General features: G+C 35.5%; 1 protein-coding gene across 1 annotated transcript; it reads right to left on the bottom strand.

Moving 5' to 3' along the window:
- Positions 1 to 5860: 5860 nt before the first annotated feature.
- LOC103424149 (polyadenylate-binding protein-interacting protein 3-like) lies at positions 5861 to 13673 on the bottom strand. Its single transcript, XM_008362226.4, has 15 exons — positions 13288 to 13673; positions 12087 to 12239; positions 11858 to 12007; positions 11265 to 11401; positions 10734 to 10924; positions 9640 to 9817; positions 9324 to 9551; positions 8628 to 8755; positions 8478 to 8526; positions 8333 to 8366; positions 7783 to 8093; positions 7418 to 7564; positions 6568 to 6651; positions 6401 to 6457; positions 5861 to 6190 (listed from the first exon to the last, which is right to left on the bottom strand). Exons 2-15 carry the CDS (start codon positions 12217 to 12219, stop codon positions 6161 to 6163), a joined length of 1857 nt encoding a protein of 618 aa, XP_008360448.1. The 5' UTR covers positions 12220 to 12239; positions 13288 to 13673; the 3' UTR covers positions 5861 to 6160.
- Positions 13674 to 20394: the final 6721 nt, after the last annotated feature.

Genomic DNA, 20394 nt, shown 5'->3' with positions numbered 1-20394 from the left:
TAAATGATTGTATTTATTTCAAAATTTGTTGAAACAAAATTTTTATTGGTTGAAATGTTAGTGGAGTAAGGGACCGACCACTAAAATTATTATAAATAAATTTAACGTTGATGCCAAATTTGACTCTAATAATATAAGCTTCAAATCCAGTCAGCAAACAACACTTCGGTTGGAATGATTTTTTATGTCAAATATGCACAGTGGCATCTCCACCTAGGATTTGACATCTCTTTTGGAAATGTTTTAAGTTCGAGATAAACCATTATACATACAGAGAGATTCTTTTGTACGACTAAACACGGAACAAACATCACATGTTATTATACAATTTGAGTAAAGGTTTTTTTAAAGTGTCGGAACAATGTTGACATTTCCAACCAACAGACCATGGAGTTCATATGCCATCTGAATGAATAGTAGGCGTTGTTTCGTCTAATTGTATAATAACATATGTATTCTGTCCTATGTCCGAGTACATTAAAAATTTTCTCATACATTTGGTTATGTCACAATTTAACTGTCTACTTCTTGTAAGATTATTTTTCTTTTTAATCATAGTAAGTTTGGAATGCACAATTAAATTTTTAGAAAGCTAATAATATTTCTCCTTTTATATATAGGATCGTTTTTAGGAAAAAACTAATGAAAATGTTTGAAAACTTTGAGTTTTAACGAAAATGGCAAAATAAAGGGTAAAGTGAATAGTACCAAGATTGACTTTTTAGTGTAAAAATATGATTTTTCATTAAAGTGAACAGTACTGTAAACTTTTCGTTAAAGTTCTCTCGTTTATATACTGGTGTAAGGCTATTCGTTTTGTAGTTTAAAGTTGCATTTAACTCTAAGCTGACTTATGGCTGGTTTGGTATTACTGTGCTTTAAAAAAAACTGCTTATGCTGTGCTGTAAGAATAAGTGACTATGAAATAAAGTTGTAGAGTGTTTGGTAAACTTTTTTGTAAAAATGCTTTTGAAAAAAAAAAGCAGTATTATAGTGTTTGGTAAACTTTTATGTAAAACAGATGTGAAAAAAAAACCGGTTTTTCAAAGTTGGGTTTTGCAGCTTCTTGTTTTTGGCTTTTTTCACCCAAAACTGTGAAAAAAAATGAAGCTGAATGTTTACCAAACACAAAAAAAGCTCCATCTTTTTTTTATACCAGTTTTTTTCAGAATCACCTCAGTATCAAACCAGGCCTTAATATCTCTCCAATGCGTCAAAAAGTAAGAATCATATATGACGATACATACAAAATCATATCGGACTTTAGATAAATCTACAGTTAAAAGTAGGCCCTTTTAACTTTAGAAGATACAAAAGCTATATTTAACTATAAAATTACTTAATCACTTTCGAGCCATTGTCCAACCAAACCACAGCGAGTTAGCCTTCAAAAAAGCTACCATTCTCTTCATCTCGTCGAGAAGTATGATTTTTGTTTTTGAATTACTCGATTTGGTTGATTATTGAAGAAGTTATGAACGTTTAAAGTTTGCCCAATTTCTGTCGAGTTTTCTAATTTTCCCGTTGACCAGTCACCTTTCAGCTATTTTCCGGCCATCTGCGGCAACCATTGGGCTTCCAAATATGTATAATCTTATTCTACCCTTTCCTATCTTCATTTTGATATATTATGGGTCGAATTTAGTTAAGAAACGATTGAGTTCTTTAAAAATTGCCTAAAGAGTTTTTAACGGAATGACCAAAATCATGGATAGTGGACAATCTTAGGGACCATTTCTATTGATTTTAAATATCAGGGACCATTTCTATTGATCATGCAAATCTTAGGAACCATTTTGTATAATAACCCAACCTTTATTAGCACGTGATATTTTCTTGAAAATCATTTTTAAAATAGTTCTAGTTCCATGGCATTCTTAAATTAGATCTTCGTAATCCAGATATTGAGGCTCGTTTCAATCAATTTAAGTCTTGAAACCCCGAGCCTCATACTCTGAACTCAATAATACAAAACTCGAGGCTCTTGTTTCACAGGTTAAATGTCAAACGGGTCCCTGTGTTATATCCATATAGTCAATTTAGTCCTCATGTTTTCGATTTGGCTAATTTAGTCTTTATGTTTGTCTCTATTAGCCAATTAAGGACATTTCATTCAATCTCTTTAAAAAAAAACAATCATAAGAAAAATCAAATGGGAAATAATTACCTTTTCTCTTTACAGAAAAATACAAATTAATGAGAAATAACACATATAAGAAATAAAACTTCCAATCTGAAAAAAAACGATTAATGTTGTGACATAAAAATAAATAAATAAATAAGGGGTAATGTTAGGAAGGAGGTCAGAGAGCTGAAGGAGAATAATTTTTCTTTTTAAATATTTTGATTTAAAATAATTTTATAAATTCTTATTTATAAAATTATAAAAAAAAGGAAAAATTAGTATCCGGCCCCTAGTTCTTACTGTTCATTGACTAAGACCTTATTAGTTCTCAAATTTTGATTCAAGTCCCTAGCATTAATGTGATAATAAATTTACATGTTTATTATATAATTTTTTAATATAAAAATTAGTAATTAATTAGAAGTTTAAACCCTAAATTAATTTTCAATTCAAACATTTCCAAAATAATAAAAAATTAAATTAAATTAAGTTTGTACCTATTAGTTTTTTTTATATATATAAAAAGATTCTCAATTTTTTAATCTTAAATGTACCCATTCATATAATTTTTCAATTTTTTTAATCTTAAATGTACCCATTCTCAAATATATCAATTTGTTATATGTAAAATGTACCCTTTTTTTAATATAAAATCCTTTCAAATTTTTTAATCCATGTTTAAACTTATATGGGTACATTCTTTTTCGTTGATTTGAGAATGTATCCATGTTTTGGTACAATAACTTTTTTTGTTAATTTTGGTTAATGTACCCATACATATATGTACACACACACACACAATATAATAGAGAGTATAATTTATATTTTATTATTTTTAATCCCATAAATTATGGGTTTTATTTAAAATCTCATTAATATAAACAATTACAAATTACAATTTTTAATTTTTAATTTAAAGAATATATAGTAACTTACATTATTACATTAATGTCAGGGACCTCAATCAAAAACTAAAAACTAACAAGGTTTCAATCAAAGAATATTGATAGCTAGGGACCGCATCCTAAGTGTCCCTAAAAAAAATTACGAAAATTAGATGGAAATATCCTTAATTGGCTAACGGAGATAAACACAAATATCAAATCGGCCAAATTAAAAACACATGAATTATTTTAATATTTAACCCTAAATTAAAATCAAATAATAAGTGATCATGATTTCGTTAAATCGTGAAGTTCGATAGAATTATAGAAACTGAATGAAGGTAAATAGTTCATTTTCATCTATGAAGATGCAAGACTTCCAACTCCTAAACTTGCTTACATAAAAATTTCACAAAGACACTGATACGCGCTTGGAAAGAGAGTGGAGCAATTTTTGAGTTATTTTTTCCATAACCTTTAAAGAAAGGTGATTAAAAGCTAAAGCACTTAACCAAAAGAAAAAAACAAAAAACAAAAAACAAAAAACAAAAAACAAAACAAAACGCAGAGAAAAAAACAAAAAACAAAACAAAACGCAGAGAAAAAAACAAAACACATATTGTCATCTGCCATGGCTTCCATTATTAAATCAAGTTTAATCGATGTCGAGTCTTAGTTTAATTTTGTAATTAAGGAATATTATCCTTGATAAAACAATTTATATAGCTTTCCAAAGGCTCCAAGGATTTCATTAATTAACTTCGTTACATACATCCCATGATTGTTTTTTAACTTTTTTGGCTTGTAATTTTTTGGTTATCTGAGGGCATGGTTCAACTGGATTTTCTAATATAATTCGGTGTATAAGATTCAATCTAAACTATTTCATCAACAATTCAATACTAGTAATAATTTTTCACGAGAAAATTGAGCATTTAAGTAATTTTTTGTGTTTTTACTCCTTGAATTTTTATCTAGTCATTAAAAAAATCTCACGAGTGACATTTATAAGTACTTTCATCTAATTACAAGAACAGGTTGACAACATATCTCTGAATTCTACTTCTCTTGCCTCATCAAAAATATCTAAATCTAACATTTGAATTGTTATCTAGTCACACTGCACTTTAAATAACACTTTTAGAGGAACTACATGCCTCACAATGTGCATGTATATTAGAGCCTATCCCCCTTCATCGATCCATATGTTCATTTTAAATTGCAATTTGGAGGGAGGGTGGTTCGAACTACAGACTTTGCCCCAGTTTGGGGTTGAGGTGATTTTAAAAAAAGTTCATATGAAAAAAAGCTGGGAGTGTTTTTGGTGTTTGGTAAACTTAAAAAAAATGGCTTATTTTGGAAGCTGCTGTGAGAATAAGCTGAAATCAAAGGAAAAAGCTGAAGCTGCAATTTGTAGCTTTGGAAAACTGGCTTTTTTTCAAAGCACACAGAACTACAGTGCTCCTTTAATGAAAAGACCCACTATCAGACTGCTTTTTTTTCCAAAAGCACTTTTACAAAAAAGTTTACCAAACACTCTGCTGATTTATTTCACAGCCGCTTATTCTCACAGCACAGTTGCTTATTCTCACAGCAGTTTTTTTTCAAAGCACAGCAATACCAAACCAGCCCAAAGTGCAAGACAAAATGCTCTTAATCACTTAGAGTTAGTCTTTTACAATTAAACCATTATAATAAATAAATTTAATCTAGTTTTATTATGAGAAATGGGAAGAAAGAGGAGGAAATGGCAAAAATCGCCATATCTGTCGTTTTTTTTTTATTTTAAATTTTTTGTTATACATCATTTTTCAATGACTAAAATTCTCATCTAACGTGTGACATGGATATGGTTTTTATCTTCAACCCACTGCGCTCTGGATTCGAACTCTCTCTTTTTTCATTGTTTAGATAAATTTAGCATAAATTATTTATCGTTTTGTCAAAAGTCAATTACCAAGGCAATGATTGTCATTTTGCTATTTATTACTTAGTTTACCTTTTCCTCCTTCGTAGTAGGAGAACTAATTATACTATATATAAAGTGAACATGGTTTGATACAAGAGATATTTGAGGAGTGATTCAAACTCGAAAAGTGTAAGGGAGAATGATCTTTATCAACTTGAGCTACAAACCTCTTAACTCGATTTAGTACTTACTTAGCCTGACAATTTCATTGCATAATTTGTCCAAATACATGAAATAAAACATTGCTCTCTACATACAAAATACAAAAGAGACGAGAACAAAATTTTGAATGATAGAAACACATTTCTTTATACTAAAGGAAGGGTAAGGAAATAAATTGATATTTAATTATTATTCGCAAAATTTAAATTTAAGACATTTTCGCTTATAAGCGTAAAAGAATTTCCCTAACTATAATACTTAGTGATGAACAATAGAACATTAATTTAATAAAAAATGCTAGGGAATCTGCATAAAACAAACAAGATAAAATATTGTAAGCCAAAATAATAAACAAAAGAGAAATATTTGTCAAACAAATTCGTTTTAATATTTAAGGGTTATCGGGTCATCTGTCATTTAGACAACTAATCATCACCGTCGCATGTTTATCTTTGTCGAGTCCGGATCCTCTTTGTAAGGATTCTGGAAATCCGTAAATCTTATTCGTTCATCGTACATCATGCTAGCTTCTCAAGATACAAATGTCACATAAGTTGTTTACTAATTCATCGCGATCGCGATCGGATTTGAAACCACTCTGATTGCTCCAATTATTCCGACCCTTTTGTGTATAAAACACGACATTAGTGCATCAAATAACGCATCAACCAAATAAACGACCCACCCAGTCCAACATTTGAGACATTAACACAGACAAGAAGCTCCACAAAATATAAATGTTTGCATAAATTAAATAAAAAACAAGTGACAACAAAGGAAGTGCTGTACGAAGTTTGAGAAAATCCAGAATCAAATTGTACGGGTTAAAGCGTAGGTCACGAAGGTATATCGGGAACGAATAAACTTTCCCTTGGTACACACAAGATTCAAGAACTGTATAGGACCTTTTTGGACTGGAGGACTCTGCTCCTTCAAAAAATTGTTCCAACAAGTCTCCAAGGAGTTATTCTTTAGGTGCGGCAGACCAAAACACCCACAATGAGTTCGTCCAACCAATGGCTAATAATCTCGTGCTTTGTACGGCATTTCCTGTATGACAAATCCAAAACAGAATACATGAACATCTTCATACCCGGTCATCGACTATATATCCTCCAACGGACTCCAAAGAGAAAGTTGTAGGAACAACTTTCACGCATGTAACTAAAGTTATAATTTCTTTCCTCTTGTTCATTATATTGGAGTGACTGAAATTATAATTAAAGACACGTAATCTCAGAACATCATGAAATTGCTTACAGGTTGGTAGTTTGGCATGTATACTACTTGCCTAGGATGAAGCATCTGTTGCCCATACTGCAATTAAATGAAGATATGTAATTAATAGCATGAATTAGCATTGTGCTGTTATTAACGTAATGTAAACGAATTTCACGACCCCGAAAAATAAATTAAAAGAATCACACCTGGGGCCCATTTGGATGAAAATAGGCTTGGGGTGCTTGCTGTGGATTAAACATAACGGGTTGGTGTCCGAAAGAGGGCCCAACCTACAAATATCAAGGGCATTAATGACAAATGAGCTGAAATCATTTATTAAACAAAAAATAAAGTGAATTCAAAGTCGCAAAATCATCCTAAAAGTGCTGGATAAAAGAGGAGCGCTTCATCATGATCTATACAGCAAGTGATGAGTGTTAGGATGCCAGATGGCATCATCTTGTGGTGACAGTTAGAGTGGGTATTAGCATAAATAGGAGATTGTAAAGATAGAAAGGGGAATGAAATTGTATTGTTTGTATTGTTCTTCTGTTACTCTCTCTCTGTGCAATTGTGGAAGATGTAGAGTAGGGTTCTAACAATGAGGGAGCGTGGGGTAATGGGTTACGAATAAGATAAGTCCACGGTTCATTTCCCTCCAATGCAACAGAACAATAAATTGTAATCCATATATTTATGTAATCTCTTTAAAAAAGAGCACAAGTTTGAAGAATAAAAAAACAATAAGAACTCAAGAACAATGGGAACTAACTATAACTTCCAAATAATTTGAATCATTAGATTAGAAAATGCAGTCCAATTTTTTAGCTGATGGTAGGTGGTATTTGCATTCCATATAAAGGCTTATGTGAGCAACAGTGTCTTCAGTCATGATAAACCAAGATTTCAGTCTACAGCAGTATCACAACAAACATTTATTATCTGGAAAAATGAAAAATAAACAGTTGAATTGACAGTTGCCTCTTATGGGCCAACATCTACATGAGAACCTAAAAGTCGGGGAGAAAAGGTAAAAGAATATGCTTTAGTACTTACTCCAATTCCAGCAGGCATGACCGGCATATGTGGTACAGCAGGTGCATTAGTTGGATAATAGAAGGAGCCATCAGACACTGGGGATGGAGCCCTAACAGGCGCTTGAGATGGAACAAAACTCTTTGCATGCGGATTGAGTTTGAATTCCTGATAACAATATTTAATTAAAGAGAGGAGAAAGCAAAAAGAAGAGCTGGATGCATCAGCTATCCACTAGACAAAAGTACCTAGTAGCATGGGAGCATATCTATGATAGTTATAATTGTTGGAACATCAGGCATAAGATTCAAAGATATGATTGCATTTACGTCTGAGTTTGTGTTAAATATGTGATCACGGAAAACATAAAGTATATCAGTCAACACCTTCGCATGGGGATTCAATGTTGACTTTTCAGAGGACAACGAACCCCGAGATGAGCTTGGTGATAAACCAGGTCCACCAGAAGCTGAGGCAGCAGCTGGGAATTCCGAATTGGAAGATGCAGAACTACCAGGTCGTCCATGAGAATTTACCGTCTGTGTTTGAACGTGTGATTTGCCAGTCACTGGGTCGCTATAACCCGTCTTCTCATGACCTTTTGATGAAGCCTGACCAGGAGCATAAGAGGTGGCACCAGAGGATAAACCCCCTTTCTCAAACGCATCTTCCTTCCCATTCAATGATGGCTGTGAATCTACATCCCATATTCAACAATATAACTTCACAACTACTGTAAAGACAAATATTAAAATAATGCTAAAATGGCAATAAAACAAGCTTCTCATTCATATGGGAAGAGAGGGACCAAGATAGGACAAGCTTCGCCGTTACTACTAAACCCACATCTAATAGTAACTACCCTATTAAGTCCAAGGAACCAAGAAACACATAATCTAGGGTAAAGTAAACAGAAAGATAAAATATGGCACTCACCGTCTGGTTTTGATGTTTGATTGTCTTCAGCTAGCTGCATTGACAAGAACATAGAACATAAGCAATAACTTTAGAGGCCAGTGGCAGTCAATCACAAATAATTATACAAGATTGTGAACGTCACAAATAAGGAACTCTCACTCACCTTCGCCTTTACAACAGACCCAGCAGCACTATCCACCTCGCCATGTTCACTGAATAATATAGCACATTGTTTAACAAAAAAAAAAAATTGTGTAATCACAATAAAACTTATTTGCAATTATTATTTAGAGTTGGAAAAGAAATAAAAGACCTGCTTTCACCATCTGTACTGGGGAAGCTCTTGAAAAGTGTTTCTGACGCCAGCTGTCTAGCATGGTCATAAGATCCAGAGCGACATAAATCTGGGGCAACATTTGACTCAGAAGATTGTGAGTAATCCTACATAAAAATTAAAACATATATCGTCAGCATTTAATCAGGAACTTGTTATCAAAGCACATCATAAATCTCACATATAAGCACAAAAGAGAAAATCAATTCACAATCCCCAAAGTTGCATTAAACTTTGGATCAAACTAATGAGTTAAAAGTAAATGATGAGGGGATTATAATCAGGGAGAGCTTACTCATGCTTGTCAAAATAGATTCTCAGTTGCTTACAAATAAATGGAACAACTAAGAATGCTTCAAAATAATGAATTTGTTCAGATTTACAATAATCAAGAAGAACTAGAAGGGGAAAAATATTCGGTCTCCATTTATGAGCAGGAAAAGATAAGAATATACGTACTTTCTCATGACAATTGGAAGTAAAGAAAAACGGAACGAAAGAGAAAATGAGTAGACCCCCTACTGTAACAAAACATTTTATTTACAGCGTATGTGTAAAATTCCGACTGGATGGCACATCAAGTTCAACAAAATAATCCGTAAATAGGTCAGAAACTAATGCCCCCAGGGCTACCTATGCTGACCATATTATGCATAAGATTAGTGAGGGAACTACCACAAATGAAGAGCTTGATGGCACCCCATTGTTGCTTTTTCCAGTGGTCCAGTCCATTGAACTCTTCCTTAAAGAACCAGTAGAATCTCCAAAGGTTTCAGTATTACATGTATCCAACAAAATATCCTCATCTTCATCATATCCACTATCATCAACTACTTCCCCCCGATAAACAGAGGAGAATCTTGTCTCCTCATCAATATCCACATGGAGGTGAATGCCTCTTTCCTGTATCAACAAATCAACATGCAAAACATAAGGGACCTCGACATCAAATGAATTTTCAAAAGCACAAAATTATCCAACAAAGCCTCACCTCTGCCATATGCAGATCAGGTGTATCCTCACCCTCAATTTCTCTTGCTATTCTCAAAGCTTCCCTTTCCAACTCTTTTGTTTGAGGGCCCTTCGCAAGTTTAGTTGTGTAAAGGTCTGCGTCAAATGTGCTTTTTACCCCAAATAATGTTTCATTTGTTTCAAATTGATCCCATTTCCTGAAAGGAAAAGAATATAAGGAAAATGTTGAGCAACATAATATTTCTTTAGAAGAGAAAATACAAGCAAACATTAATTAACATGAATTCTCAGAGAGTTGAGCACAGGTCAATTAAATTCCAGAAACAACCAATAAGCCAAAAGGCAACCACTGAAATTTGGCTAGAAAAAAATCCTCCAATCCCATATTACTCTAAGGCCATTACATTCCGTAAATCCATGTCTAACTTGCATCGCCTCAAGCAATATTTTGATACCATTAAGGCATGTATTAGAACCATACAGCTAACTGTAACTAGTGAATTGATTGGAATCTTAATCCACCTTTTTCCGACGTCATCCACTTTTTCAGGAAACTACATCATATGAAGAATTTTGGCAAAATACAAAAGCAGAGGGACATGGCTCCTTAAGGACTGACCCTGTCAAAGAAGTACATCATGCAGGCAGAGAAAGCATCATCTCTTCAAAACATGGATAATGAAAGGCCTACATTGCAAATAATGCTATCCCTCACAGAGATTATTATCTCCAACGACTGGATTCCACCACCAGATATTTTAATCATTCAACAAGAGCACCTGCCTTTAAATTAAGTTAATAACATTTTAAGGTTCATTCGCTGGTAATAACTCCAAAGAAATGACAACTCAAAAGACCACAATGTTACTCAAAGCACCTTGACAAGAAAACTTAACAAGAATAAACCAGATAGGATTATAGAATTATAATCTTAGATAGTTAAAGCAGAACATGACAGTTTAACATGAAACCTGAAATAGTAATGTTTAGAAGATAAAAGTCAGGTACCTAGTATATTTAATAGTGTTCCAGATGGCACATATTCAAGTAGAGGCTATCTGACCAGTAAAACAGTTACCAAGATATTTAGGGAAAGAAAATTACTATAACAACCTATTCCATTGTCCATCAAATATATTTTCCAATTCAGGACATTGTGGATCATCTTCATCAGGCACCCACGGTTCCAGCTCTCTCTCCAACTCACCACGGCGGGATTGTGATATGAAGGAATCTATCATAAGTTCCTGATGTTTTTCATGCTGAACCTCATTTAACAATCCATCCCTTGTTATTGAGACATCCTGTCATCATTCATTTAAAAATACAATTAGATCAAGGGAGACCAGAGAAACAAAATATAGAAATAGCTGCTTATTCTATGTCAACATCTTACTGCTTGTTATTACTTTTATAGACAATAACTACGCGCCAGAGCAAGTGAATCAAATTAAGAAGAAAAAGACGATCATCATATACCTCCCCGTCCGCCCCCACACCCCCCCCCCTTTTTTGCTCCTACTCCCAAAAAAATTTCAACCCCTTGAAAACTCGGCAGAACAAATGATGGTAATCTGAGATTCTTAAAGCTATTACGAATAATTTACTTGGGTCAGCGAATTGCAATAAGAAATGAAGCAGAACCTTTGCGATAACTTGTACAAGTTCTTTGGCAGGTATAATTAAAGTCTTTGACGGAGCCTTGCTAATTGACTCTGTCATAGACTTTTGTCCACGTACTAAACCATCCTTTATCATTCGTGCCATTTTCAAGATGATTCCTGAAAGTGACAAGTAAAATAATGTTGGCAAATGCAAACAACCACATATAAACTGCATGGAGCAGTGAAAAACTAATGGCAATCGGCAAAACTATTGATGTTATACAAAATCTAATTATAACACTGGTGATGAATACATTACCTCTCACCAAACCAAAACTTATGTTAGTGTAAAAGAAAGTCTCTTTATGAAAACCAAAATCGACTAAAAAATAAATAATAATAATAATAAAGTCATTTCAAAGAAATAGCGCAAAGTGACCGGAAGTGAATGTTGATGGATGCACTTAATTGCACATAAAAAAAAATTAAAAAAAAGACATGACAAATTCATGATATCCAAATGATCCAAAACAGATGCTAATGTAAATGACAGTCTCATAAGACAACCGCAATCAATACAAACAGGAAGACAAACAAAAACCGTAAATAAAAACCAAAAGCAAACAAGCATACCAAAGTCTTTTTCAGCGTTTGTTGCATGAAATATTCCAGAGTATACAGATCCATTTTTCACCTGGACTTCCACATTATGCCCAATAAGACATGTGGTCATATATACTAATCGATCACGTGAAGGACTCTCAGAGTTCCCAGATTTGTTGCCTGTTTCAGCACATATAAAGTTAATAGGCAAGTTAACATAATATCAAGAAAAAATTATATATATAAATTTCACCAGTACTTGTTAATCTGCTGTGGTTTTCTGCTCCAGACTTCGACTTATTCTCGACCCTAGGCCCCCCTTCTCTCTCACCTCTTCGACGGCCAAAACCATTAGCAGAAGATTTATGATGGGGAGGTTGTTGTGCATTCATCCTCAGTAGCAGCCTCTGATCTATTAAAAAGAAATCAAAAGCTGATTAAATCATATCGTTATTATAAAGGATATCAGATGAGTGGTATATCTTCCAAAAAGTAAACACAGTGCTAAAGGGAATGTAGATATTCAAATACAGGAAGTAAGAAGCAAGGATGCTAAATGAAGAGTAGCGCACATATATACAGACGGTCCCATGTGCATTGCTCTTTGTGGAAAATGAAAAAAAATGTTATTACTCAAGCGCATACGGTGACAATCAGATCAGCATGCACACACTCAAGTACAGACATCTGCATGCACAAAGAATCACAGGCATGCAACACAAAACCAACAACCAAATAAACTAAAATACACACAATTATTTTTCTTTAAACTAACGCACACCAAGGATGCAGCATTAAATTGAACAAATTACCATTACTGATACGTCTCAGAAAATTATCAACTTGTGCACGCTTTTATAAACAAAACTCTACCCGCAAACTACTGGCAACAATCTCCAAATTTCCAGCCAAAACTATGTTCCAACAACACCAACATTACAGAAACACCAAACAAGAATTTTTTTTTAAATAAACCAATATCTTGATAAATCATGTATACAAACCCAAATGAACTTAAAAAGTAAACAAGGAAAAGAATACTGAAAATATAGACAAAACAACACCCCTTCATATTTAAGCTTCCAACAAGGTGGGGAAGTGTGCAATTACTAATCCGACGGAGCGCAAATAGAAATATAAGTCTTTCTATGTTTTCGAATTTTTGGCACCACAAAGGAACAGATTTGACGCAACGCAACACATCAATAATTTGATTCATTAGCTATGTCATTGAATGTAGAGACAGTAAGAACATGGCAGGCAATACAACAAGCTCTAATCTTGGAATTTTCATCGAGAAAAAACCCAAAATTTACTGTAACTAAACATAATTAAGTCGCAATACAAGAAATTTTCTCTCATCTTCTTCCATTTTTCTCCGGTTTCTCTACAACCAAAGGCAATAGAAAATACAACAAAAATGCTATTTGGGATGCGAAATTAGAAAATACGATCCTTACCTTAATAAGCTTAATCAAGCCTATAATTACTCCGAGGCTGCTTCCAAGCTGGAGGAGAAGATGCTGGGAGGCGCCGAAACCAGTGCGTTAGGGTTTGTTCAAATTAGGGCTCCTTTAGGGTTTCGAAAGCGCGAAGATGGTGCCGGAGCCCGAATCACGAGACTGCTTAGAGAGAGAAAGAGCGGCGGAGGAAGGGAGGAGGGAGAGAGAGAGAGAGGGTGGTGGGTCGGTCGGTCGGTCGGTCGGTCGGTCGGTCGGTCGGTCGGTCCCGGAGTGATCGCAAGCGAGAGGAGGAAGAAGAAGAAATACAAGAGCTCGATATTTTGAAGGTGGTGTGATGAAATAGAAACGAGAAAACCGCTGTACAATGCGGACGTAGGAAAGGTGAGTTTTCCCCTGTGGTCGGGTCTATGATAAATAAATGGACTTCATCACTCCTAGTCCACAACTTTCTGACAACTTGGCCACCTTTTTAAAACGTTTTTCTTTGTTGTTTTTGTGACATAAGGGGTTAGATCACCCAAACCTAATAAATTATTACAAATAATTCGAGTTTTAGAGAAGGGAATCGGACATGAGTGTAATGATAAATGCGGACAAAAAAACCCCAACTTCAATCTCTTGAACGCAGATTAACAACTCTTAATATGAAAAAAATTGTCTGAATCGAGTTATGTTACACATATATAAAGAGATAAATCTTTTTTAGGCGAAACGGTGGTAGTACAAATATTAGAGAAGTGATAAGGACGTCCTTTCAAAAGTGTGACTTTTCATTGATTATCTGTCACCTCATAGTGTAACGTTAATTCTCAAGTCAATATCATAAAACATTGTGCAAAAAATTTGAGATGACAGAGAGTCTATTAAGAATTTCACTTTTGAGATGGTCTCTTCAAGATTTCTCAAAAAATTAACGAGTGTTGAGAAAATAAGTATTTTACCACTAATGTTAGAAGCCTAGAAATTTACATGCGTTGGGAAGGTAATGATGTAACTCTTGAAATTTTCTAATATCAAATTGTCTTAAGTTCAAACTCTCCCTACACATTATATAAAAAAAAAAAAAAAATAAGGAAACAGAGTTTCTCGATCTCTAAATTTTTTATTTTTACATTCGTGAAAAATACTTTGCAGTTTCAAAAATACCAAGGAAAAGAAGGTTGTGAACACGAAAAATTCCTAAAACGAAAGAGACAAGAACAACGTGCACAAACAAATATTTGTATTTGATGATTTTGGGTTACAATCTCTCTCTATTTTGATCATCTGATTCGATCTCCGTAAGGTGTTGATTTGTGAATCTTTGATTGATCCAAGGGCCGTCGAGGCTTGATCTTGGATGAACTGTTGGAAGTTTCTTCAAGGGGCCGTGGGCTTGATCTTTGAAGATGGATTTGAGCGGATCTTCAAGGAGCCGTTGGGGCTTGATCTTGAGGATGAGTGTTTCTTCAAGGGCCGTTGAGGCTTAATCTTGAATAACGGTGATGAGCGGATCTTCAAGGGCTTTTGGGCTTGATCTTAAAGAACGGTGGCTTGTTGATCCAAGGGCCGTCGGGGCTTGATCTTGGAAGAACGATGAACGAAGAATACTTTCTTCAAGGGCCGTCGGGGCTTAATCTTGAATTGGTGGATGATTATTGATCCAAGGGCCGTCGGGGCTTGATCTTGGAAGAACGGTGGATGATTGTTAATCTAAAGGGCCGTTGGGGCTTGATCTTGGAAGAACGAAGAACGAAGAGAGCTTTCTTGATTCTTCGGGAACCTGGATGCTTGAGAGCTTCGGAGTTTCAGAGCTTCAGAACTTCAAGAATTTTGCCTAATGATTTTGGTTCTCCTCTTAAATGAATGTATTAGCCTTCTATTTATAGAAATTTCCAAGGCCTAATTTTGAATATAATATTCCATGATGAAATAAGTCGTTTCTGCCAAGTGTTAACACGTGTCCTGTTTGATGACTTTTCCAACTCATTTCAATTTTTCGTCGAGTCACAGGCTACGTGTAAAATTTATGTAATACATGAACGTTGAAACTTTGATTTATCGATCAACATTTATTTACCGAAATTTTGATGTCTACAAAGGCATAAAAGTGAAGCATGCTGCTAGAAAATAAATAGATATACCAATTAAACTTACATATTTACTTCCATCTCTTGTATTTATTTTAAATTTTTAATCAAGATTTGGCTCAAAAATTTGGTGTAAACGTGAAAGACATTTGTCGTGGCCCTTATGTTACCAGAATTTTCTCAAGTAAGGTTTTTGAGGCATTTCATAACCCAAGAGACAAATTAATAGTTTGGTGACTGAATCAGCTCATGCGCGCATTTTCTTTCTAGCCCAACTTAAGATTGTTGGTTTTAGGGCTTGTTTACTAATCCATAATCAGAACGAGAGAAATTGAATTGAAAATGAATTGAATTGAGAAGAAATGGGAATGAGGAGATGTCAAAATTGTTTACTGTAATGTTTTGGAATCGGAGTTTGAATGATATAAGTTGTTTACTAATTCACTTGAATCTAAAAATTTGTATGATTACTAAAATATCCTTAATTTATAATAGACAAATTTTAAATTTTTTAAACAATTTTACACTAGTATATATAACACACCCCGACCCGGAATGTCTACTAGAACTTCGAATCGAGTTGTTTTGGCCAACACCTGGAAGGTGACAAAGCCATAGAATGTGATAATGTGTAAAATGTGAATAAAACTAAAAGTGCCTATATACACAGTGGGCGGTGAGCGAGTATGGACCAATTTCACACGTGATACAGAACATAAGAAAAGTACAGTAAGGTAAGATAATAATTATATCATCATACAGAGCCACCTGAACTGGGAGTCCCACAAGTCCTCGTCGATACGGAACTTTGCTACTAGAACCTGGAGAGATGCAAAATAGAAAGTGTGAGTGGGTAAACAAAGATTTTCAAAATCATTTAAATTATCAAATGTAGTAACCTATCGCCGTAAAACCTGTATAGTTTCCAGAAAATCATACTACGTATAAGTATGAAATCAAAAGTATACTAACAGTGAAATCAAAAGTATACTAACAGTAAATCCAGAAGTATACCACAACACAACATCTCATTAGCAATATAAATAATCATGTGCTTAATAACTCATACTAGCACATAAGTCAAAGTCACCTATAGTGACATGTACGACTCATCCATATCTCATCAGTCAATGCTAACTTATAAGTCGGAGTCACCTATAGTGATCTGTGTTTGTACCATACCTAGTGCCTCCGTATTTAGATCTCGTATAAATACTCGGGGGACTCAAGTGTAATTATGTAATAAATGGATAGGCAAATATGTAATAAGTGAGGAGCCCTTATTCTATAAAATGACCTCTCACTCTCCTCATTAAGGGAGGCCAATTCTTAGGCCTGACTCTTACCCTCTCAAAGCCTCACTCTCATTACAGAGGCTCTCTCTCCCTCACAATCCTCTCTGAGAAATACAATATCAGTGTGGGCGTAGCCTAAACATTAGGGTGAACCACGATACATCTTGTGTTATTTACTTTCTTGCAGATTCATGGTCGGATTTATGTTGTTCCAAGACCTCTCCAGTTTTGTGCATCAACATTTGGCACCGTTTGTGGGAAACGATACGAAATGTTGTGTCAGTTTTCTTTCATTTTTTCACCTCCACCGTGAATCTGCAAAATCATAAAAAACTCATAAACCATTCTCTCTCTCCCTTCAATCGTAGTTAGTACTTATCGTTTCCAAGTCAAAGGACAAAACAAAACAGAACCCAACTCATTCAATTTCTAAGCTTCTGAAATCAAAAGCAGCAAAAAATGAAGGAAAACTGCAGATCCATCCTCATACAAACAAAACAACCGACTCGCAAAAAGCAGACTCCTTCTTGCAGATTCGTAGTCTCTATGTCTCTCTCAATGGAAGCTAATTCGACCGCAACCTCCAGCACATCCATCGACCTGTACAATCTCTCTGACACCGAACCTCTTCTCCGCGACATTTCCCTGAAGCTGCCTTGTTCCGATTGTAAAGATCTGGATCTCTGAGTGCGGTCGGCAGAGGTTCGGAAGCTGAACTTGCAGGTGAAGACCTGAGACGAAGGGAAAAAGAACGTGTGATGTGCCCGTTAGACTCTCGGGGTTTTGTGTCATGATACAAAGTCGAAATGGGTTTTCGCTCAAATCAGGTATCCACCAAAAATTCACCGAAGAAATTTTCCTAGAAAATCATGCCCTTTCCTCGGTTCATTTTCTTCTCGTCCAAACAACGCTTACAGGAGGCTCTCAATCTACTTCGGAGGTCTGGCTTCTCTAAGAAAATTTAGTCACGTAATTATGCCAAGTCATCGAACCATGCCAATGGGAAAACAGATATTAGACCTCCTATGAATGTAGAAACACCACCGGCTTCTTACTCATGAGGCACGTATGTTATTCCGGCTGCTGGTATACTAGGATTTGCTGGTATCGCAACTTTCATTCGATATAACGATGAGAGGAGAGTGACTTTGAAAGGCTGTAAAACTTGATGGCTTGCAGCGTTGCAATGTATTATTATGTACAGAGAGTAATGGGTTAGTTATGGGTTCTCGATTTCTGCAAATTACTTGTCGGGAGGGAAATAGGCGCCCAAGCAAGTAGGTTCTTGTTGTTCGACTACCAAATGGGTTCGCCTAAGTAAGTGGATTTGTGCAAATCACCCACAGCATAACTGTGAAGAAACCCACTTTTCTAAGAAAGCAAAAGTGGAATAAAGGAAAAAGAGGAAGGAGGAAAGCACTTGGATAAGTATATTGACTTTACACATATCTCATGGTGGAGGTGCGATAACATTTGCGCGGCTCACCCATGCTGTAAACATGCAGTGCAGCAGAAAAAGAAAAAGGGAAGAAAATGAATACATAAAGGAAAAAGCCAGGGTTATACTTTTGCTTTTGTCGACCACCAAAGCAGAAGATGTCATCAACTTTTGAAAAAGAAAACTTTCATCATGCATGTTCCCACTTTTCTGAAGAAGCCACTGGAATACGCACATGGAAAAAGATCTGCAACAACCCAGTACGCGGTAGGTGCAGTACGCACCAACGACTGCTTTATTTATTTTTGAATGATGTAATTTATTTTTCTTATCTTTCGAAGATATTTGTATAAATCCCATCAGAGGGTAATAAAAAAAAACGGCAAGCCCAAAATAATGGACTGGAATGTCATGTGGAGGACGAATGCCCATATGCCTAAAAGAGTCAGGCCCTATGGCTCCAAAAATTATTCGGCACCCTGCCGCTATTATCACAAACCAGGTGATCAAAAGTACGCCCAGTATTTCAAAATTTATTCGGCACCCTATCGCTAATATCACCAACCAGGTGATCAAAAGTACGCCCAGTACTCCAAAATTATTCGGCAACATGCCGCTATTATCACCAACTAGGTGATCAAAAGTACGTCCAGTACTCCAAAATTATACATGAGCATTACTTATGTCAATCATACATAAACATTCATGAACATCACTCATGTCAATCATACATAAACATTCATGACCCTCATTCATGTCAACATTCATGAGCATCACTCATGTCAATTAGCTTCGAAAGCTTCATTTACAGAGCTCCAGCTTTAAAGCTTCATTTACAAAAGCTCCAGCTTTAAAGCTTCACTTGCAAAGCTTCACCTACAAAGCTTCAGTGCAGGGTATACAAATACCACCTCCGAACAACCGCCACTTCGGCCCATACATGGATTCAATTTGAAGTCTCCAACCAACAAACTCTATTGATTAAAGACTTGGAGGACTACTTTATGTACCATATATTGGGCCTCAACTGGGCCTCATGAAAAATACTTGGAGGACTTAGCCCATTATTTATATATTGATGAGCGAGCCCTTATTCTATAAAAGGGATTCCCTTACTTTCATTAGAGATCACTCATTATTCATGTATTGAGGAGTGAGCCTTTATTCTATAAAAGGGACTCCCTCACCATCATTAGAGAGCATCGCCGCCTACTGAGCAACCGCATCGTCGCGAGCATCAACTCTAGCCTATTATTTATGTATTGATGAGCGAGCCCTTATTTTATAAAAAGGACTCTCTCACCATCATTAGAGAGCATCAACTCTAACCTATTATTCATGTATTGAGGAGCGAGCCCTTATTCTATAAAAGGGACTCCCTCACCCTCATTAGAGAGCATCACCGCCTACTGAGCAACCGCCTCGCCGCGAGCATCAACTCTAGGCCATATTTATGTATTAAGGAGCGAGCCCTTATTCTATAAAATGGACTCCCTCACCTTCAACGCCGCAAGCCGAGCCAATCAAGGCAGCATAAGCCACAAGTCGAGCAGCCTCACAACATGTGCTACTTATAGTTGAGCATCATTTCACTTTGAGCACTGTCTCATATCAAGTATCAGCTCAAGACGACATCTAGTTACTTCGACCCACACATGGACTGAATTTCAAGTCTCCAGCCAAAAGACTCTCTTGACTGAAGACTTGGGGGACTACTGTTTGTACCATACCTAGGGCCTCCGTATTTAGATCTCGTATAAATACTCAGGAGACTCAAGTGTAATTATGTAATAAATGGATGGGCAAATATGTAATAAGTGAGGAGCCTTTATTCTATAAAATGACCTCTCACTCTCCTTATTAAGGGAGGCCAATTCTTAGGCCTGACTCTCACCCTCTCAAAGCCTCACTCTCATTACAGAGGCTCTATCTCCCTCACAATCCTCTATGAGAAATACAATATCAGTGTGGACGTAGCCCAAACATTGGGGTGAACCACGATACATCTTGTGTTATTTACTTTCTTGCAGATTCACGGTCAGATTTACGTTGTTCTAAGACTCCTCCGGTTTTGTGCATCAACAATCTGTAAGACTTATCCATATCTCATCAATCAATGCTAGCACATAAGTCAGAGTCACCTATAGTGACCTATACGACTTATTCATATCTCATCAATCAATGTTAGCTCATAAGTCGGAGTTACCTATAGTGACATGTACGACTTATCTATATCTTATCAATCAATGTTAGCACATAAGTCGGAGTCACCTATAGTGACATGTACAACTTATCCATATCT

The sequence above is a fragment of the Malus domestica genome, chromosome 09 (assembly GCF_042453785.1).
Source record: "Malus domestica chromosome 09, GDT2T_hap1".
Lineage (NCBI taxonomy): Eukaryota > Viridiplantae > Streptophyta > Magnoliopsida > Rosales > Rosaceae > Malus > Malus domestica.
Note: the sequence above shows the minus strand (reverse complement) of the source record. Positions and strands in the feature narration are given on the sequence as shown.

What these genes read in the sequence shown, in the direction of transcription:
- LOC103424149 (XM_008362226.4), bottom strand. Translation starts at nt 12,219, where the DNA reads ATGAATGCACAACAACCTCCCCATCATAAATCTTCTGCTAATGGTTTT. An exon ending in TTGTACAAGTTATCGCAAAG is followed by an intron (nt 10,925 to 11,264) that starts GTTCTGCTTCAT and finishes GAATGATGACAG; the next exon opens with GATGTCTCAATAACAAGGGA. An exon ending in TTCATCCAAATGGGCCCCAG is followed by an intron (nt 6,458 to 6,567) that starts GTGTGATTCTTT and finishes ATTTAATTGCAG; the next exon opens with TATGGGCAACAGATGCTTCA.